This window comes from Ammospiza caudacuta, chromosome 6 (assembly GCF_027887145.1).
Source record: "Ammospiza caudacuta isolate bAmmCau1 chromosome 6, bAmmCau1.pri, whole genome shotgun sequence".
NCBI classification, from domain to species: Eukaryota; Metazoa; Chordata; class Aves; order Passeriformes; family Passerellidae; genus Ammospiza; species Ammospiza caudacuta.
Genome location: NC_080598.1, coordinates 13,213,160 through 13,233,372, shown reverse-complemented (window position 1 = coordinate 13,233,372; position 20,213 = coordinate 13,213,160). Strand labels below are relative to the sequence as shown.

The 20,213-nt window shown below is 61.4% G+C and overlaps 3 protein-coding genes across 4 annotated transcripts; 1 reads left to right on the top strand and 2 right to left on the bottom strand.

Annotated features, from left to right (window-relative positions):
* The first annotated feature begins 850 nt into the window (after positions 1-850).
* On the top strand, positions 851-3,297 carry MPEG1 (macrophage expressed 1). The gene has a single exon (XM_058806479.1). It carries the CDS (start codon positions 923-925, stop codon positions 3,080-3,082), a length of 2,160 nt encoding a protein of 719 aa, XP_058662462.1. The 5' UTR covers positions 851-922; the 3' UTR covers positions 3,083-3,297.
* Positions 2,732-11,717, bottom strand: DTX4 (deltex E3 ubiquitin ligase 4). Of its 2 annotated transcripts, XR_009274830.1 has the most exons (10): positions 11,490-11,717; positions 8,460-9,186; positions 7,577-7,638; positions 7,283-7,444; positions 7,113-7,174; positions 6,761-6,913; positions 5,930-6,091; positions 5,564-5,653; positions 3,334-5,315; positions 2,732-2,863 (listed from the first exon to the last, which is right to left on the bottom strand). XR_009274830.1 is itself a non-coding variant. In XM_058806480.1 (9 exons), the coding sequence occupies exons 1-9, from the start codon at positions 11,698-11,700 to the stop codon at positions 5,082-5,084; spliced, it is 1,863 nt and encodes a 620-aa protein (XP_058662463.1). In that variant the 5' UTR covers positions 11,701-11,717; the 3' UTR covers positions 3,241-5,081. The 2 variants fall into 2 exon arrangements, 1 of the variants encoding a protein (XP_058662463.1); XM_058806480.1 differs by lacking the exon at positions 2,732-2,863 and having other exon boundaries at positions 3,241-5,315.
* A 4,484-nt stretch (positions 11,718-16,201) lies between these two features.
* On the bottom strand, positions 16,202-20,051 carry CNTF (ciliary neurotrophic factor). The gene is made up of 3 exons (XM_058806523.1): positions 19,870-20,051; positions 16,938-17,231; positions 16,202-16,690 (listed from the first exon to the last, which is right to left on the bottom strand). Exons 2-3 carry the CDS (start codon positions 17,049-17,051, stop codon positions 16,202-16,204), a joined length of 603 nt encoding a protein of 200 aa, XP_058662506.1. The 5' UTR covers positions 17,052-17,231; positions 19,870-20,051.
* Between the last annotated feature and the right edge of the window lie 162 nt (positions 20,052-20,213).

Here is a 20,213-nt window from a genome sequence, read left to right as displayed (position 1 = left end):
ATCAATACATTACCATACTGTGTTACATTTAAAACCCTAAAAACTACTCTTTTAAACCCTAAAAACTCCCCTTTCGGCCCCTTCTGCCAAGCTGCAGGGTCTGCTCTGACCCTTGGAGCTGTCTGCAAGCAGAGGGTATTGTTTCATCAAAAGGGGATTAGCTTCAGCTGGCCATACCATTGTTTTCCAGTTGTTTAGTAACTAAGGTACCTCAAAGCTTGCTTTCATTTCAATCTCACCTAAAGTTTCTATATTCTCAAAATCTTTTTCCAGGCAATCATATTAATAAAGCTTTCCTGTTTGATCTTCCCCAACACAATGGCATTCCTGTTATCTCTTCACCCCCCTGTCCTGACATTATCCTCCCCAAAAAACACAGGCACTTACAGGCCCTGTGCCTCCATCACAGCTGTCATGCCAGCCTCCTCCCAGGCAGAAGTGTCCTGCAAAGAGGAACTCAGGAGCAAAACCAAGGGAAGTGAATCTGTCTGTATGGAAAGAGTCACCGTTTCCACAGCAGAAACTTCCTTTACTGTTTATTCCCCAAAACTTGCACCACCTGCCCTGTGCTGCTGAATCCGCAGCCCAGCCAGGCAGCAGCTGGGCAGAGCTGGATCCGAGCCCTCAGCACCTGTGGCTCAGCATTCCCGAGCAGGAGGTGCTGTCCCCGGCTGATGACACTGCAGACCCTGGGGGAAGGATGGGAGTGGGGCAGAGGAGGCTGCAGAGAGTCCCTGGTGGGGCAGAGGGAGGGACAGACACCTTCCTGCTCCCCACCCCCTGGTCTCAGTTTCCCCTCTGTCATTTCTCACATGCCTCAGTTCTCACTTCTCCTTTCCCTTTCGTCAATTCCCTCAGCCAGCTCGTTTACCCAGCTCCGGTCCCTCCGCTCCGACTGGTGAGTGCCCAGAGCGGCTCGGCCATGGGCTGGGGGCTCAGGGGGGCCTCGCTCACCTGGGCACTGCTGGCGTGGGTGACAGGGGCTGAGCAGCCCCAGGAACTCTCGTCCTCTTCGGGGTTTGGGGTGTGCAGAAAGACCTTAAACCTCTCACGTCTGGAAGTTCTGCCGGGGGGCGGCTGGGATAACCTCAGGAATTTGGATATGGGCAGAGTCATCAACCTGGGCTACTCACAGTGCAAGACCACAGAAGATGGATCTTACCTCATCCCAGACGAGATCTTCACCATCCCCCGCAAGCAGAGCAACCTGGACACCAACTCCGAAATCATCGAATCCTGGAAAGATTACCAGAGCATCACCTCTGCCTCCATCAACCTGGAGCTGTCCCTCTTCTCCTCCATCAACGGCAAATTCTCCAGCGACTTCCACCGCACCAAGACCCACCAGGTGAGAGACAAGGCTGTCACCACCCGGGTGCAGGTCAGGAACCTGGTTTACACAGCCAAGATCGACCCCGAGGCGGCCCTGGACAGGGCCTTCAAGAAGCAGCTGCTGACCATTGCCAGCCACCTGGAGAACAACCAGACCCAGATGTCCGATTTCCTGGCCGAGGTGCTGGTGCTCAACTACGGCACCCACACCATCACCTCCGTGGATGCAGGAGCCACCCTGGTGCAGGAGGACCAGATCAAAGCTACCTTCCTGAAGGACAGCTGGGCCACACGGAGCTCTGTCACTGCCTCGGCCGGCGTGGCTTTCCACAGCATCGTCAATGTGGGAACCAAGGAATCCCTGGACGTCAGCTCAGGCTTCACCAAGCAGTACCTGGACAACCGCACCAACTCCAGGGTGGAGAGCATCGGTGGGGCCCCCTTTTACCCGGGCATCACCCTGAAGACGTGGCAGGAGAGGATTCAAAACCAGCTGGTGGCCCTGGACCGCTCAGGGCTGCCCCTGTACTTTTTCATCAAGCCGAGCACGCTGCCAGAGCTGCCGGCACCCACGGTGCGGAGGCTGGCCTGGCGCGTGGAGCTCGCCATCCGCCGCTACTACACCTTCAACACCGCCCCGGGCTGCACCGACCCCTCCTCGCCCAACTTCAACTTCCACGCCAACACTGAGGACGGCTCCTGCAAGGGCACCATGGCCAACTTCACCTTCGGGGGAGTCTTCCAGGAGTGCGTGGGCCTGGGCGGTCCCGACACTGGCGCGCTGTGCCAGGCGCTGGAGCAGAGAAACCCCCTCACCGGGGCCTTCTCCTGCCCCACCGCCTACACCCCGGTGCTGCTGGGCGTGCAGGAGCGGGAGGAGGGTCACAGCCACCTGGAGTGCCACAACAAGTGCACCCTGGGCATCTTCTGCCACCGCGAGTGCCAGGACGTCTTCTGGCTCTCCCGGGTGCAGTTCAGCGCCTACTGGTGCGCCGCGAGCGGGCAAGTGCCTCCGAACTCGGGGTACCTCTTTGGGGGGCTGTTCAGCACCCACGGCGCCAACCCCATCACCGGAGCCCTGTCCTGTCCCTCGGGGTTCTTCCCACTGAAGCTCTTCGGCGAGCTCAGAGTATGCGTGAGCCAGGATTACGAGGCGGGGGCCGCGTACGCGGTGCCCTTCGGGGGCTTCTTCAGCTGCCAGGCCGGGAACCCCCTGGCCGGGCAGCCCCGGGGCACGGCTGAGGGCGCCCACGCCAAGGGCTGTCCCCCGGGCTTCAGCCAGCACCTGGCACTCATCAGCGACAGCTGCCAGGTGCAGTTCTGCGTCCAGGCCGGGCTCCTCACCGGGGGCTCGCTGCCGCCCGCCCGCCTGCCCCCCTTCAGCCGGCCCCCCGCCAACCTGCCGGCCGTGGACACGCTGCTGGTGCGGGACGGGGACAGCGCCTGGGTGAGGGACGGCCAGAGCCACGTGTGGCGGCTGGCACGGCCCGAGGAGGCGCGGCACGCAGCCGACATGGTCGGGGCCCGGGGGCTGTCAGGGGGAGAGGTGGCCGGAGTCACCGTGGCCGTGCTGGCCGGGCTGGCCACCGGCCTGGGGACAGCCTGGTACGGCCACCGGCGCTACAGGGCCAGGGGGTACCGCGAGCTGGGTACGGGGGACAGCCCGGCCCCCGGCAGCCCCGAGCACAGCACGGTGCTGAGTGTGGGCGAGGGGTACCAGCAGGAGGAGATGGAGGGGACGGTGCCCTGAGTGCCCCCTCCCCTGGGGCCCAAATCCCCAAACCCACAGGAAAAGGCAGGCGCGGAGGGGCCCCGGGGAGGGCTGTCTCCCAAATCCTGCATGCTGCAAGCTGCAACTCCTATCTCCATGTATATCTATCGGGATAGATATACACACGCATGCAGAGAGGCACGGAGCAGTTTTATTTCAGCCAGCAACTCATCGTGTAGTCAACAGAGCATTAAAAAAAGGAAAAAAAGTCACGTTGTGGAAAGACTTACTCACAGTAAGAGCCATCGGGCTGGCACCGCGGAGGTGGGGGACCCTCCCCCCTGTCGCCCAGAGGGTTTTGCATAGCTCCAGACAGGCTTTGTCTGCACTGGGGAAAACCCAGGGCGTGCAGTGGAGGAGAAATCACACGGCTGAGAGCCACCCAAACAGGGGCGTGTGCCTGGGGAAAGAGGGTTTCTCCCTTGAGGTAGAAGATAACAACCCACGCTGAGGGCGGCTGGGCACAGATGGGTGCAAAGGGAAATCAGGGGGACTCGGGGTGCCTGGCCCTGCCCACAGCGCCCCTGGCTCGCCTGGCCACACAGATGACTGACAGAAGACAACGGAGAGGCCAGGCCGTGCAGGGACCGCCAGAGTCCCCTGCCATCCGCTTTATTGACCCCCAGCCCCTCCTGGGGTGGCCGCGGGGGTGACGGACCCTCCAGGCCACGGAGAGGAAAACAGCAACGACAACAGAACGATGCACAGCAGGATGGGCCCCCCTCCCACCAGCACAGGGGGCCAGGGAGCCCCCAGCACCCGGCACAGGTGGCTCTGAGAGGCCCCGTGAACCCTGGTTTGGGATGGAAGGGACCCCACAGACTCCCTTTCATAAGCCCTGCCCTGGGCAGGGACACCTTCCACCTGGGCTCTCCAAGGCCCAGTCACCCAGGGGGCTGACAGGGACCCCCGGAGCCTTGGAACACACTTCCCCCATCACCCACACTCTCCTACCCACACCACCCTCCTGGCCCAGCCCACGCCAACACCTCAGCAAGCACCTTCCCCTGCAGACCTCCCCAAGGGCAGGAAGGGGGACACTTCTTACCCCACCTGCACCTGGCCCCATGGGGACCCACAAGTGACAGCCCTCCCATGGAGCAGAGCCCTGTCGGGGTGGGGGGCCCCACAGCCCCTGTCCCAACCCCAAGCACCACTGTGCCCAGCCCCAGCTCGGCTGCAGCACCACGTTCTCCCAGGCTGCCTCCCCAGATGCCCCCCTATATGTACATATATACGACAAAACCCCAAAACACGAGGTATATAGAAATTCCAACGTGGGGACGCCCCCATACGAACAGTTCAAGGAACCCACTGCGGGAGGTGGCATGTCACTGTCCCCTCCCACACACACTTCCTACCACCCACCAGCCCCTCCCTGGCATGCAGAGGGACACGGGGACCCTGCAGGGCACAGCTCAGACACAGCCAAGAGGAGCAGGGGGCAGGGCTGGGGGCAGCTGAGGCAGCCCAGGCCCCCCAGCCTCCACAGACAAGGAGACCAGTGGGGAGGTACTGGACAGAACGAACGGACAGACAAACGTCAGAGGAACGAGGCAGAGCAAGGGGGATTCCTGTGGCCCCAGATCCCACCCCAAGCCAGGTGCCAGCCCCAGGTGGGTGGCAGGGGTGTTGGGTCAGGCTGGGACTGGCACAGATGAGGAGAGAGAGGGGAGCCTGGCACTCCCCAAGCCCTCAGCACAGTGACAGTGAGGACAGAACACCATCCAGAGGGGCGGCCAAGCCAGCCTGAAGCCCCACAGCTGTGTATGGGGATGTTCCCGCCCTGCAGGAGTGAAGGGGACGGCCAAAAGGACCTTCTCCCACATTCCCAGCCAGCCTGGGGCACTGCGTGGCTGCCACTGGGAGCAGGGGGCTGCAGGTGTGCCCTGAAAAGCCCCCAGGCAGATATCTCCAGCAGCTTTATCCTGGTGGGTGCCGGCACAGGCAACCCTTTCCTTGCCTCCTCGCCACAGTCTCAGTCCTTCTCCTGTGCCAGGCTCTCCTCAGTGATGCCCTGGGCTGCCAGCTCGGCCAGGACATTGTCCAGGTAGTTGATGTCGGGGTAGCCGTGGCCGGTGAGGTTGGAGCCGAACTCTGTCTTGTGGTGGATCTCGTTCCAGATCACCGTGTCTGACTCGCCTGTGGTGCTGGAGGTCCCGATGGCGAAGATCAGGCGCCGGTCCCAGGCCACCAGCAGCAACTTCAGTACCTGTGGAGGCCAGGAATGGGGCAGGCAGCAAAGCAGGCACGGCCACACGGGCAGCCCACAGGCAAGGCCTCCTGGAGCACCCCAGCACAGCCTCCTGCCCCAGCCAGAACAGAGGGACTGCGCTGCCGAGCCTGCAGGGGAAGGTCACGGGGCTCCTGCAGAGCCTGCTGGATGGGCTGTGGGCTAAGCCTCCACCCACATTCCCCTGCTTAAGCCATGTTTGCTTTTCCCACCCGGGCACGCCTCACCTTCCTGCCCTTCTCGCTGTCTGGCAGGTAGCAGTGCCGGGGGAAGCCACGGGCCGTGAAGCTCTTCCCAGGGTTTGGATGCTCTGGTCCCTGCGATGTGGAGGGGAAAAGAAAACCCTTCTGGAGCTCAAAAGCAATCTCTGGGCACAGGGCAACTCCCCAAGCCTTGGTGGGCACTGATGGCCACCATTCCTCTGCCACCAAGCAGACAGGGACAGCACTTTCATGCAGGTACACCCCAGACCTCCCACAACACCCTTACAGACAAGCAGCTCCTGAGCCAAGGCACGAGCTGCAGCGGGACCTGGGGGTGACAGAGCTGTGACAGGGGCTGCCAGCACCCCCAGGTGGCCCCCCCAGACCCACCTGCACCCCCGGGGGGATGTTGTAGATGATGCGGATGGTTTTGCAGTCGGCGTGGCCGGGCAGCGCGTGGGGGATGATGTGATATTCCATCTTCCCGGGAGGCTGCGTCCCTGTCTTCACCCCATAGATGGTTTTGCAGGTGGGACACTGCAGACTCCCATCCTGAGAGTGGAAAAAGGAGGACATGCTGAAACCAGAATCTCCAGCACTGAGCCACGCCAGGCACTGAGTCCCTGAGCAGCACTGAACATGGTTTTAATTGAGAAAAACATAATTTCAAAAACTCTCAAGAACCTGGGGTAGGGCTGGGGGAATACACTATCCAACTTCAGCCAAAAACCTGAGGTCTGCATTTCTCTTCCCCCTCAGTTTTCCAGTCCTCATTGCTTTCCCTAGCTCTGAATTGGTGCTTTGTTTTGCTTTGTTTTTTCAAAGAGGGAAATATAAAAAATATTGAAAATCTCCAAACAAGGCATTTTCCAGGGAATGTCAAGCACGAGGGGTATTTGCAAAAACTCTCCCGTGGCTAGAGAAGCACTGCCTGGCACCAAATTCCAGGTAGCTCTGCTCAAACATGCAGGGATCAAAGTCCACCCTGGCAAGGAAAACAAGCACAAAAATCTGGGCATAGTGGGGGAAACACACCCACACAACCCTGAGTTCTGATTTAGCAGTCCCCAAGTGCTTGCTGCTGATAAAAATTAAACTCTGAGTCAGGGTGGAAGCTCAGGAGTCCTTCAGGGCAGCCAGGCTGGAGCTCTGTCCCACGGAGAGCTCGTGGAGCTCAGCAGAGGTGGCTGAGCCGGGGTCCCTGGGGCCGCAGGCTCTCACCTTGTTGCCGTTGTTGTACATGGCCACCAGGCAGTGGAGGTGGAAGACGTGGCTGCACTTGACCAGCTTCCCCACGAGGTCAGGCTTGACGGCCGGCTGGGGCCCCTTGTAGCCAGAGGGGGCAGAGAGGCGCTCCATGCAGATGGTGCAGTCCTGTGCCAGGGGGAGGACAGGAATCAGAGGGATGGGCGCTGATGGCTGCCCTGCTGTCACCCAGGTCACCCTGCAGGGGCCACGCACGCAGCACACAGCCCCCTCCAGGGACAGGGCAGAGCCATACAGTGTGGCATTGTGTGTATCCCTAGCCCCTCATCCCAGGGCAAAGGCCCTGGCACAGCCCTGCTGCTCGCACCTCATCGGGCGGATGCCGCACCTTCTGCAGGTATTTCTTCAGCACCTCCTCCGGGGTTTTACCTGCGGGACAGCGAGGGTCAAAGGATGGGAGAAACCCACTGCCAGGGGCAGCAGAAGGGATGGGGGCACAGGGGAACCAAGAAGGGGAGGAGGGACAGTCTCTCTTACCCTTCTTGGCCTGTTTCTTGGTGGTCTTGCGGCAGGAGTGGGAGATGCCGGGGATGGACTGGATCTCGCTCTTGCTGACGGGCGGGGGGTGCAGCACCAGCTTGGGGGGCCGGGTCAGGCACACGGGCAGCCCGGCCGCGCTCATGAGGATCCCCGTGATCCCTGCTCAAGGAGGGAGCGAATGGCACTGAGGAAAACACCCTGAAACCCAGAGGCTCCCCAAAACCTGCCCCACGGGGGCTGTTTGTCCTCCCACCCTGGGGGAAGCAGCACCTGCTGTGGTCCCATCCTCACCTGCCAGTGCTGGGTTGACAGGGCTGGAGCCAGTGAGGTTCTTCACAGGGACAGTGGGGACCCTGAGGGGAGCCAGCACAGACCACATAAGGACAGGCAGGAGGCACCCAAGTCCCCACAGGGCCCAGGGGCTACACAACAGTTGCCTGAGCAACTGCACAGGCCCTGGCTGGAAAAAGAGAATCCCCCCGACAGGGCAACATGCCCCTCCTTGCCCCACCACCGCCTTTTCTCTGGCGCTTTAGAAACCCTGACTGCATCTCCATTCATGGCCCCTTTTTGTCACAGCTCCCCGGGCCAGTCTGTTGTTTCTTTTCCTCTTTTCTCCTACAGCCACGTCACTGCCACAGCTCTTTCCCCCTCCCCTTGGGGCTCTCTTCCATGGGAAAGTTTCCCAGCAGGTCAGGAGCTGAGGGAAGGGGGAGAATGGAGAGGGAAAGGAAAGGGGCCAGGCTGTGACAGAAGGCTGATGGCAGAGCCAGACAAAGGGGAGAAACAGGCCCATTAAATGTCCACCCCATCACAAAAAAATGTCTTTGGAGGGTGGGGTCTGGAGGGACCCCTTCTCATGGGGCCTGAATGGCTTTTCTTTGGGCCTTTCGCAGTCCCCCACCCAACCCCCAACTCCAAGAGAAAGAGCAGCCTCAGCCTGTTCATTGAGATGCAGGAGCCAACCCATCCCTGCTCTGGTCCCCAGGCACCTGTGGGGAAGGCAAGGGGCCCAGCAGAACCCACTACCCTCCACGGGAGGCTGGGCACCACCGAGGGTCTCCCACCACGCTCAGCGGTGACAGACCCCTGCAGTGAGGGCTGCAGCCTGCCCTGGGGAGGGGGAAAAGTCTGTGCCGTCCCTTTCTGCAGCCCGGCACCCCGCGGGACTCACCCGGAGGCGATGAGCACGCGGGACTGGGCGATGGCGAGGCGCTGCAGGTGGCTGCGGTTCAGGGTGCCCAGGCTGGCCCGGGAGCCTTTGCCGCCGCCCGCGCTGCCGGGGGGGCTGCCCGAGGCGCCGGCCGAGCTCAGGGCGGGCGTGCTGGCCGCCTGCCGCCGGCCCCCCTGCGCCGCCAGCGGCTTCAGCGAGCCGCGCACCGCGGCCACGCCGTCCGGGGGCTTGGGCCCCGCCGCGGGCACCGCGGGCTTGGGGGCGGGCGGCGGCTTGGCGGGGGCGGCCTTGCGGGGCTGCAGCGTGGAGGTGCCGGGGCCGGCGGCGGCGGCGGCTTTGACGCTCATGACCAGCAGGCACTGGGGACACGTGCAGGCGGGCACAGGCGGGGCCGTCGCCGCCCCAGGGCTGGCCGGCCACGATTGCGACTTGGGCAGCGTGCCCGACACCAGCGGGTAGACCATGTCGAGACGGCGGCGGACGCGGCGCTTGCGCTGGGTCTGCCGGTTGATCTGGCCCATGGTGGCGAAGTCGATGACGTAGCAGAAGCCGATGGCGCTCAGGTCCACCCAGGGGTGCTGCTTCTCGTAGGCGCGCTGGATGGTGATGCCCACGTCCATGTCGTAGGGAGTCCACGTGCCGCTGTCATTCTCCCACTCCCAGACGACGCCCTTGCCCGGCGCCGAGGACGGGTCGTAGTAGCTGCGCCGGACGGGCCGGATGGTGCCTGAGGGAGGGCGACAGATGCCATCAGACCCTGGCGCCAGCAGCCACCCGTGGGCAGGCAGCAAAACCACCCCGACCTGCCCCACCGGTGCCATTCCACACGGGGACAGCACGGCTTTCCGGCTCTGCTGCTGTCCCCACCCTGCCAGGAGACCCGTGTGCCTCAGTTTCCCCAGAGGGCAGGGAGCTCCTACACCCCACAGCCTGGGGGTGCACCCTAGTGCAACTGGGCTGAAGGGAAGGGCAGATTTCACTCCCACTGCCCCACAGGCCAAGCACGGAGCCACTCAGCCCTGATGGGGAAACACAGAACCACAAGCTTGGCTGCTCCAGCCTGCTCCTGGGGACCTCCCATGGGAGCCTGATGAAACCAGGCATTAGGGCACCCGAGCCCGGCAGTGCCTGTCTCCCTCCCAGCTCTGGGCTGGAACAGGTGAATAAAAGATTAGAGGGGCAGCTCCAAGCCCCAAGCAGTGACACACGCAGGTCCTCACGCACGCAGGGGAGCGGGGCTTGTGCCAGCCCCACCATCTGCACCTGCCAAACCGGCCCCAGTGAAAACCCCAACTGTGGCAACTGATTTTCCTCACAGGGAAAATCCCTGTGAGACCAAGCTAAGGAGTTTGAGTGGGGCCCTGTGCCCAACTCCCGCTGCCCCATCAGCAAACATCAGGAGTGGGACGAGAGCACAAAGCACCAAGGCTTTGTGCCTTGCATGCTTATTTTGGCTAAGCGTTTCCTTTCCCACCACTCCCAATCAACAAGGATGCATTCGAAGCATGGACACAAATTTTGGGAACTCCTACAATGAGGAGAAAGGCTTCCTCTTTGGGATGTCTCACAGCAGGGCAGGGCTGGGTGTGCATGGTACTGGGGTCCCATCCTGAGCGTGTCACTGATGCCCAGAGATGTCTGGTAACAGGTGGGACAAGCACCACTGCCTCCAGGTCCCTCTGCAGATCCCCATGGCTCAGCCCAGCGTGAGGAACAAGAAAGCACTCAAAGAGAAGCAATAACAAGTCTGCTGCTTCGGCTTTTCACCACGTGTCCTGCAAAGCCTCCAAGAATTTCAGTCCCTTCTCACCCCCACCTCTCGGCGGAGAACAGCCGCCACCGCAGGTCCCACAGGGACACGAGTGGGATAAGAAGGAAAAGGTGTTTATCAGCACCCTGCCAAAGGGACACGGGGTGCAGCTACACCCCAGCCAAGCCAAGCCACCCGCCCTGTCCTGCCAAGGGGCACCCGGGGCAGAAAAGCCGAGGGGAGCGGGGCAGTGATTTATCCTAATCTGGTGGCGGCATGCGGCATCTGGCGGTCCCCAGGCAGCAGTGTGGGAATGCTGTGTGTTACCCCAGCCCCTCGCCGCCAGCCGGCCTCCCATTCAACAGGGGAAGAAAGGGAACAATAGCTATTCAGGGCCTGCCAGGGTCGCGACCCCCCCAAATCAGAGCTGTTTAATGACCCAAAATACCAACATCCCCAGCAACCCAGGGAGAGACAGAACAATCTCCCTTTCAGTCCTCCACCCTGGGCAACAATAGCCCTCAGAAGCTGGCCCCCAGCCACCCTGCTCGCAGAGGTCCCTTGTCCCCACACCCACGGGCAGGGGAGGGTCGCCGCCAGCCCCCAGGGCTGCTGGGGAAAGAGGGACAAAGGAGGGTGTCTGGCGCTCTGCTGCACCCCAGGGACAAAGCACGCTGGCCATCACGGGGGTGTTGGGGATCACAACCCCCCGTTTTAACGCCCTGCCGTGGATGCTTGTGCCCCACATCCCAGACAAGCCCAGGAGGTGGGGGACAGACAGCTGGGACTCACCCACCTGCCCGTGCCCTCCCCGAGCATCCCTGCACCTGCTTGTGTCCCTGCCCTGGGGCTGCCATCCCCCCGGGATGCAGGATCTGTCACCCAAGTGCCATCCAGCTCTAGGTCGATGGCAGCTCAGATCTAGCACAGAGGGAGCCAGGCACGGCCCTGGAAGGGTGTGCAGGAGACGAGCTCTCCTGAAGGGAGAAGGATGGGGTGGGTGCAACAGGGCCCTGCAGCAGCGAGCAGGGCGGGCAGCACGACCCTGGGGGGGACCAGGGATGCGCGGGCAGGACGGGCAGCGAGGGCAGGGCGAGGACCTGCGGATCGGGTGTGAGGACACGGGCGAGCTGGCATCACGGCGGGATCGGCACGGCGGGGCCCGGCAGCGCCGCTCGGTGCAGCCCCGCACGGCCCCGGAGCGGGGACACCGATACCCCCCTCCCGCCCGCCGGGCCGGCCGTGCCGCCGCGCGGGGCCGGGCCGCGGGGCCGACTCACCGGTGTCCTGGCGGAACTGGTGCATGGACTGCAGGTCGATGATGTAGGGCGCCAGGCGGCTGTCGGCCTGGCCCAGCACCACGCTGCCGCCCGCCCGCGGCCCGGCGCGGGCCACCGCCTCGATGTGGTGGCTGACGGCCGGGCTGTAGGGCCGCCAGCGCCCGTGCTCGTTCAGCCATTCCCACACCACCACGGCCGAGGCCAGCAGCATGGCTCCGCCGCCCCGGCCGCGGCCCCGGCTGGCTGCGCCGCTGCCGCCCGCCCCGGCGGCTCTCGCATGCTCGGCGCGGCGCAGGGCTCTGCCCGCCCCCGCCCGGGGCCGGAGCCGCGCACGGCCGGGCCGCCCCTCGCTCGCCCCTGCGCGCACCCGCGGCGCCGCTCCCGGCCCGCTCCGCCCGGCCCCGCCCGCACCGAGCGCCCCGGGCCGGGGGCGGCACCGCGCCACGTCAGCGCGCCCCGCCCCGGTGGCACCGAGCGACCCGCGGGGGGCGAGGGACCCATCCCGCGTCTGTCCCGGTACCCCCATCCCGCACCCCGGCACCTCCCACTGTCCCGGTATCCCTGTGCTGCATCCCGCTTCCCCACTGTCCCGGTATCCCTGTGCTGCATCCCGCTTCCCCACTGTCCCGGTATCCCTGTGCTGCATCCCGGGTCCACACTGTCCCCGTATCCCTGTCCTGCATCCCGTGTCTCCACTCTCCCCATACCCCCACCCTGCTCCCCTGGGAACCCTCCCAATGTCCCTGTACCCCCACCCTGCAGCCCCCCCATACCCCTAACCAGGTCTGCAGCCCGGGGAGCCCCTGGTGTCGCATCCTTGTGGGGACCCCCCAGTCGCTGCCTGCCAGTGAGAGACTCAGGGTGCTGGTGGGTCACAGGGAAACTGCTCCATGTGCTGTATCATAGAAATGTGGCCCAAGAGCTTCTTCAGGAAGTGGCCCCCTGGGCTGCTCTTGCCCGTGACCCATGACACACAAAAATTGTTTCAAAGCCCAAAATTGCCTCATGTCTGAGGGCACGTGGGCTGTAACCCCATCTCCTGCACCCCAGCTCTCCCAGCTGCCTAGCTGCCCCTGCTGTGACGTGCACAACCCTGTGCAACCCTCAGACTGGAGCAGTCAGTGCTGGCCCTTCCCAGCAGGCCAGAAAAACATTCCTGAGCTTGTTCTCCCACAGAGCCCCATAAACAGCTTCCCAGGACAGCCCTGAATGGCAGGATATTGGTGACAGACTGGTCTCATCCCTTTTGTGCTCCTGTGCTCAGACACACCTAACACTGATTTCCTTGTATATGAAACACCTGGACTTACCTGGTTCGGGAGAAATGTACAAATTGCCCCTGTGCCCCAGGTTTGGCAGCAAAGGAAATCCCCCAGTCCATGGTCCACCTCAGCCTGCAGGCAGCTCATCCCCGGGCAGGTGGTGGAGCTCCTCTCTGGACAAACCTGTTTCCCAGGCACTGCCCATCCTGCTGAGTGCCTGCCAGAGGCGTTCGTGGTGAGAAACCATTAGACAAGATCCAAAAGAGAGGAAAAAATGAAGGGAAGGAAAAGGGGGAACAGGTGGGGACTGACTGCGGTGATGCCAGCTGGCGGGCGCTGTGGTGAGAGAGGATGAGGTGAACCACAAAAGTTCTCCTTTTTCCAGCTCACACTTGGATATACACATGGGGCTACGCTTCAGGCACATTTTCTTGCAAGAAGGAAGGTCTCCTGGCCCTTCCCAGGAAAGCAGCACAGCCACAGAGAGCCACTCCTCTGGGTTTTCACCTGCTCCTTTGAGGCAGACAAGTGCAGCCAAGGCTATGACGGGGGAAACCCGGGGAAATCCTTTCCACTGACTCAGACAGGAGGAAAAGCCTTCCTGCTATTAAAAAAGGAAAGTGTTGGTGAATATCCACCCACCTCTGCTCCAGCTCAGGATCAAGAAGTCAGAAGCCAACGCTGCAACACTGGTGTGGGCCCGTGGGTGAAGCAGTGGGACCAGCACAGCGGAATCCCACCGGCCTCTGGGCAAGGAGCAAATCCATTCTCACCCAGCACCAAGGCCTGAGGTCAGGGAGCAGCCTCAGCCAGCTCAAAGCCTTTCCAACCCCACAAAGTGTGCGCAGACACACATTAAGCCCTAAAACCGTTTATTAGTTTGAAATTAAACACATCCATGGGTTGCTTTTGGTGGCTGCATCCCTGCTGCAATTTGGGAGTGCACCCCTCCCTCCCTCCCTCCCTCCTTCCCTCCTTCCCTCCTTCCCCCTACTCCCAGTTCCCTGTTCCCACCAGCACCACAAATCTCTTCTCTCTTCCCAAAGCACAAAGCTAGATGGTTGTGGTGGGTTCTCAGTTTGCAGGAGGCCATTGCAGGGGTCCTCAGCAGCATCAACCACATGGGTACAACTGTCCTCCCCTAAAACTCCTAATTTCTGATTCCAAAATGAACAGCTTTGTTTGCCTTCAGCCACTGGGATCAACTTCACTTCAATCCATGGCAGAGCAAATCCAAGGGCCTCCTGGCACCACGGGAGCTCAGCTGTCGGGTGCCCTTGTCCTCGCCAAATCACTTCACTGGCGATTCCCTCAGGGCTGCAGCTGAAAAATAGCATTAAACCCCAGCCAGCTCAGACGTCACCGCCTCTGCACGGCATGGTGGGGGCTGGCTGGCAGGGAAAGGCCCAGAGCTGGAGCCTCTAACCCAGCCAAAGCCTGGAGGTTTGGATTAATGGATTGCTTTTCCCCATTGTTTCTGGGTAGGGTGGCCATTCCTGAGCGTGGTGGCTGCTCCACAAATGCAGGTGCACCCAGCTGGCAAGGTAACAGGGAAGGAGTAAGGAAGGTTGCAAAAGCCCAGGGAAATCCCTGGGGCAACACCACTGTCCACCTTGGGTCTCCATTGCTGCTTTCGGCCTGGAGTGCAAGTGCAGCCCCGAGCTGAGCTCTCTGCCAGCAGCTGAGGTGGGAGGATCGGGTTGCAGCCTTGGCCGGCTCCCTGGGATCTGAAGGTCACCTCGTACCCGGCCTGTGCTGCTGGAGAAAAGAGGTCTGTTCCCACCTGGCTGGGTGGTGAGGTTCAAGGACACGCTGCAGATGTCCTTGGCCAGCCCTGGGAAGGTGAGGAGGGTGTGAGCACCCGGCCACGGCTGAGCTGGAGGGTGCAAGAGCAGGAGAGCATGGGCTTCAAGCACACAGCAGCAGGCAAGAAAAACACTTGTCAGGAAAGAGACTTGCTTTGACTAATCCTGAAAAAAATAATGGCCATTAATTGTTATTCCCCAGTGCAGGGAAGCATAAAGATTGAAATAATCCAGTCTGAGCTGCAGGCAGCTGAGGGCAGGCAGCAAGTGGCAATGAAGAAGGTGCAGGTTCTTCCTCTCAGGCACCACTGATAAAAAAATCATCAAAAGACCCTATCAAACCACCCTTGCCCCAACCCTGCAGCCCTGTGGGGTCGGTGGGGTGGGCAGGATGGCACTGGGGGCTGAGCCTGGGGCTGCCCTTTGTCTCGCAGAGGCCCCGTGCCCGTGCAGGCGCTGCTGGTGCTGGGGCAGGCGCTGTGCCCGGCACTGTCCCAACCTGCCACCACAAAGCCGCTTTGTGCAGGGCCAGCCGGGCACGTCCCCAGCCTCCTCCCTGCTCTGTGGCCCCGGGCTCCCCCCATGCTGCCTGTCCTCTCACAGGCCAGGGAAGAAGGCAGGGCCACACCAGGACAGGGCACAACCCCAGTGACCCACCATCTCCTCCTCATCCTCCCACCATCTCCTTCGTCTCCCCCATGACCTCCCAGTGGGTCGCATCCCCCCAAACCTCTCACCCCACAGGGATGGACCCTTCTCTGGAGTGGGAAATGGGCAGCCCAGCCTCCCTGGTGAGCTGCCCCACCTCCCCCAAGAAGTACATCACCCTGGTAGATCTCCCAGCCCTTTTATTCACACGGCAGCCATCACATCCAGTCGGCAGGAGAACTGTGGCCCAGGAAGCTGTGGAACATCCCAGCACTCCACAGGACGAACTATATGGTTGGGGCTCTTAGGTTCTCCCGTGCCATTCCCAGTCCTAAAATAAACCCTGCAGGCACTAACCCCCTTGCAGAGAGAAGGCTTCTGAATCACAGCTAAAAGATCTCCCTTCAGTTAAAAGATCCTCTCCATTATCATGTCCAAGCAATTAAGAATTCCCCCTCCTGATTGCTCCCCCCCCCTCCCCAAAAAGCTCCAAGCAGTTAGAGCAGAAATTCAATGAGCAGCCAACCAAGCTGGGCAGAAGGAGAGTCCACGTGCAAGAGGCCAAGCCTTGTGCCTTGTAGCTGGGGGCAGGTCCCAAGACTCCTTTCACCCGGTGATGCTTTTCTGTCCCTTGGCTCCTGCCCTGCATCCACAAGAGCCCCAAGGCAGCATCTGCATGCCATAGCAGTGTGCAAATTCCAAAGAGAAGGGCAGTGCTGCTTCTCATGCCTCTAGGCCCTGGGGTGAGCAGCAAAGCTGCTTCCTGAGGGTAATTCAAATGCCCAGCAGGAAGAGCCCAAGGACCCCTGAGGATCCCTGCTCCCTCCAGGCTAGACTGCAGCCTGTGCCTCAGTTTCCCCACGGGGAGCAGCATTAAAAGCATGGGTAATGGCACAGTCCCTCCCCTCCACGTCCCCTCCTTCGCTCTCAGCTGCCCTCTGAGAGGGTGGGCGAGGAGCCACAGGGGCACCCAAGTCCCCCCACCCCGTGCTCGCCCTCAGGGGCTCTCGGCCAGGCCGGGGGCTGCGCCGGTGGCCGGGCTGGGCTTGGCAAGCTGCCGCAGGTCCCGCACGGACCTCACGGCCCATTGGGCCAGCTCCCGCAGCACGCCCAGGCCCCGCAGCTTCTGCTCGAAGAGGCTGAGGCGCGGCGGGGGCGGCGGCCCGTCCTCCTCCTCCTCATCCCCCTCCTCGCCGGGGACCCCGCGGCTCTCCAGCCGCAGCAGCTCCTCGAGGTGGTAGGCGAAGGCCGAGACCTGGAGCAGGACAGCCGCCAGCGCCCGGCCCAGGCCCGCGTCGGCCTCGCCCAGCTGCTCTCGCTGCTCCTCCAGCATCTGGGCCAGCAGGGTGCGGAAGGCCCGGTAGGCCGCCAGGTTCTCCAGCAGCCGCTGCGTGCCCGTCTGCTCGTCCCAGCGCTCCACCGCCGCCAGCGGCACCCCCTCCACTGCCGCCACACTGGCCGAGGCGTCCAAGCCCTGCTGCTCCACCTGCAGGGTGAGACCCGCCAGGGATCAGAGAGGCAGGACAGACATGGGGGGATCCCCAGCCTCGAGCCCTGAGGGTGTCGGGGCAGCGCAAGTTGCTTTAGTCCTGCCCAGGTGTGAGCAGGCCAGGATCCGGCAGGACTCCGTGCCCCATCCCTGCCGTGGGTCAGTCCTTGCATCCCAGCACAGCTCCCAGACCCCAGCAGTGCTCCCAGCCCCAGAGGACCCAGAAGGAGCAGGGCAAACTCACGTAGGCGTCCAGGAGGTCGACGACATCCGCACGCATCTTGCCGGCCAGGCGGATGCCGCGGCTGCAGAGGTCGCGGCGCCGGAGGGCAGCGGAGGGGCTCTCTGCGGCCGCCATGCTCCGGGCAGCTGTCACGGCCACCAGGCTCCGGGCACGGCAGCAGCCGCCCGGCCCGCCGAGGACAATCCCTTGCTGAGCTGGTGCATTCCAGCCGGGAGCTCCGCTCACACGTCCGCTGGCCTGGTTCTCCCCCTCTTCCGTGCCTGGGGCCTGGCACCACGCTGCAAATTCCCGCCTCTGGGATCAACAGCGACAGATTATTTCCCTAATTCCCCCACGCATCGCTACTCCGAGTGCCTTGCCCAGAACTGTCTGGCGCAGCAGCAACAGGCTCCCAGCCCCGGCTGACCCACTCCTCCCTCCCAGGCACAGCTAGATTAGCAGCACGCTAAGCCCTCGGCTCATTCCAGAGCGCGGGAAACCACTGCCGGGAAGAGGTGAGGAAAGCCCGGACATTGCTCAACACCTCAGCCCAGCAGCCGGCTGGAGCCTGAGGAGGACCAAGCAATGCTGGAGGGCAGCCCCCAGGCTGGAGATCCTGCAGCAGCCCCAAGCCAAACTGCAACCCCAACCCTGGCAGAAGGATCCGTGCCAGATGCTTTTAACCCTCCTTTCCCCAGGAGTCCTGCCCTAAAGAGGGGCTGCAGATAAGGAAAGACATCCCAACCACCCCAGAACAACACCAGCCACGCCACAGGTGAGCTGCACACACCAAGACAAAAACAGCCCTTCGGGTTGGGTTGGTATTTCCTCAGTATGTTTATTTTGGTTATGCATTACCCAGATCAAGAGTGAGAAAAACTCCAGGAGTTGAAAAGCAGCTTCCCATGAATACCACAGTGTGCCTCGCTGGGGGTCCCAGGGCTGGGGTGTCCCCATATGCCCAGCAGCCCCCTTGCCACCCCGTGGTTACTGCAGAAGCTGCTGAGCTTGGGGAGCCCCTGGCCACGGCAGCCCCCACCCCCAGCCCAGTGGCCCAGGGCCTCTCAAGCGCTGCCCGTGCCAAAGGGCCTCGTGCCCCCTCCAATCCCTCCCTGGGAGGAGAAAAAAAAATAAATACAGGGGAAAAAAATACAAAAAAGTTTATTGCAAACTACTACAATAATTTATTGAAGCAAACTGCATGCGAGTGAAGGAGAGACATCGAGGGGAGGAGGAGCTGCAGGAAGGCTGTGTCAGTTTTAGGGCTTCAGAGGGGCATGGGAGGGGAGCTACACATCTCTCCTGCATCAGGGGCGAGCAGGCTGTGGTTAGAGCACAGACAGGCACCTGGCCATGGCCAGAAAAAGAAAAGGGAGAGCTACAAGAGGTGTCATGGAAGGACAAGGCAGGGAGCGGCAGGGATCAGAGGTGTCCAGGCCGGGAAGCAAAGGAAATGTTTGATTTTGCATCCCAGAAGTGCCACCAGGGGCAAACCCTGCTCCACTGGGGCGGACGTGGGACGAGGCAGCCTCCCCCAGCCTGGTGCCAAGTGCTGGGTCACCAGAGGTGAGCAAGCCCTTGGCCCAAAGGCCTTTTAGTGCCATCCCTTGACCAACAAACCCCCAAGCTCTCCTTTAGTGTTCTGAGCAAGGCTCTGCCCAGCCTGCACCTCCCACAGGCACAGGGGCCAGCAGAGACACAGCTCCAGCAGCACCATGTCAGAAGGACAAAGCCAACCTGCCCCGAGGGCCACCAAGTGTCCCCAGAGTGCTGCCCCTCTCTAGCCTGCAAGGGGAGGGGACCAGCTGCCACCCGGAAAGTTTCCTGCTGGAAACCACAGTAAAGCAATCCAAGCAAGACACTGGATCTTCTCAACTGAAGGAACTGATTTAGTTTAACACCATTCTACCACCGACCTGCCACCAGGTGTGCTGGGCCCTCCCGTGAGCCAGGCTGCTGCCACAGCGTGACCACGGGATGCCCATGCCCAGGGCATGGGACTGCTCAGCCTCGAGCCGCCCCTACACCAGGAAGTGCTTGACTTGCTCTGACAAAGGTATCAGTGCGAGGGGGAGGAGGAGGGGAGAGAGGGAGGGGGCAAACCAGGACAAACAGCCTGAGAAAAGCCAGCATGTTTGGGCCACAGCTGGATTTCCAGGCGTCACAGGGGACAGAGTGGGTGTTCAGAGTCAGTTTCCTGTTAATCCAATTAAATTCCACATTTTATTGCGGTTTTCCAGACCCCCAGGTACCCGATTTCAACAAGCTGCTGTGTGCTACAGACCAACTCGGCTGATCTTGTGCTCAGACAAGATACTTCAGCTCTGCTCCCAACCCCAGAAACCCAACCAAAAAACAAGCAAATAAACAAAAAACAGGTTATTCTTCACCTCTTCCAAAACCGCTACGAATTCAAGGCCACTGAATCTCCACACAAAGTTTCAGAGAAGAGCAAAAAAAAAAAATCCAAGTCTCCATAGCAGACACATCTTATCCTATGTAAACTTTTCCAAGGGCTCAAAGCTGCCCTAACTACACCAGCAGGCAACACCTGACCCGCCACGTTTCAGGGAAAGCTGGGGTGTCTGTGCAGAAAAGAGAAGCTTTCAGAACACGGCTACACAATACCCCCTCAAAATGAGGGCAGGGAGAAAAGCTGACAGCCCATAGTCCCACATCAATCTATTGCCTTGGATAAACAAGCCTGAGAAAACCATATCCAATCCCTGCTAACTGTGTCTTTATCTAGACCTGGAAAGGAGAGGCAGAGTTGGATGAGGAGCACCACATCCCCCAGCAGCAAGTAGCTCAGGGCTGTCCCAAAAGTTACAAGTCACAAGAACAAGTTCCTGGCTAACAACGTCCTTCCCCAAAAGGCTGGAGGCAAAACAGGCATCGAATGCAAGGAGCTCACCCGGAGCTGGGAGGGAGGGAGAGACAGCCCATCACTCACCTCATCCTCCTGCTAACACGCTGCTGCAGAGACTCCCACTGCACACAGGCTCTTCTCCAGGGGCTCTCCCTCTACTCTGCAAAAGCTGCAAGACACATCTGACTCCAGAGCGCTGCCTTCACCTCAGCTCTCCCAGCTGCTGGCACAATGGCACTGGAGCTCCCTGCACTGGAGCCTACTGGGAAACAGCCTGAACCCCTTCCACCCCCGCCCCTAAGAACAGAACTAAAAAATACCGACCCTTTTTTAAACAATAAATAAGGAATCTTGTTACCACAACACAAAAACGAAGCATGTTCAAAGTGCAAATTACTGTCGTCAAACTGGGATGCTCCTCCTTGCCT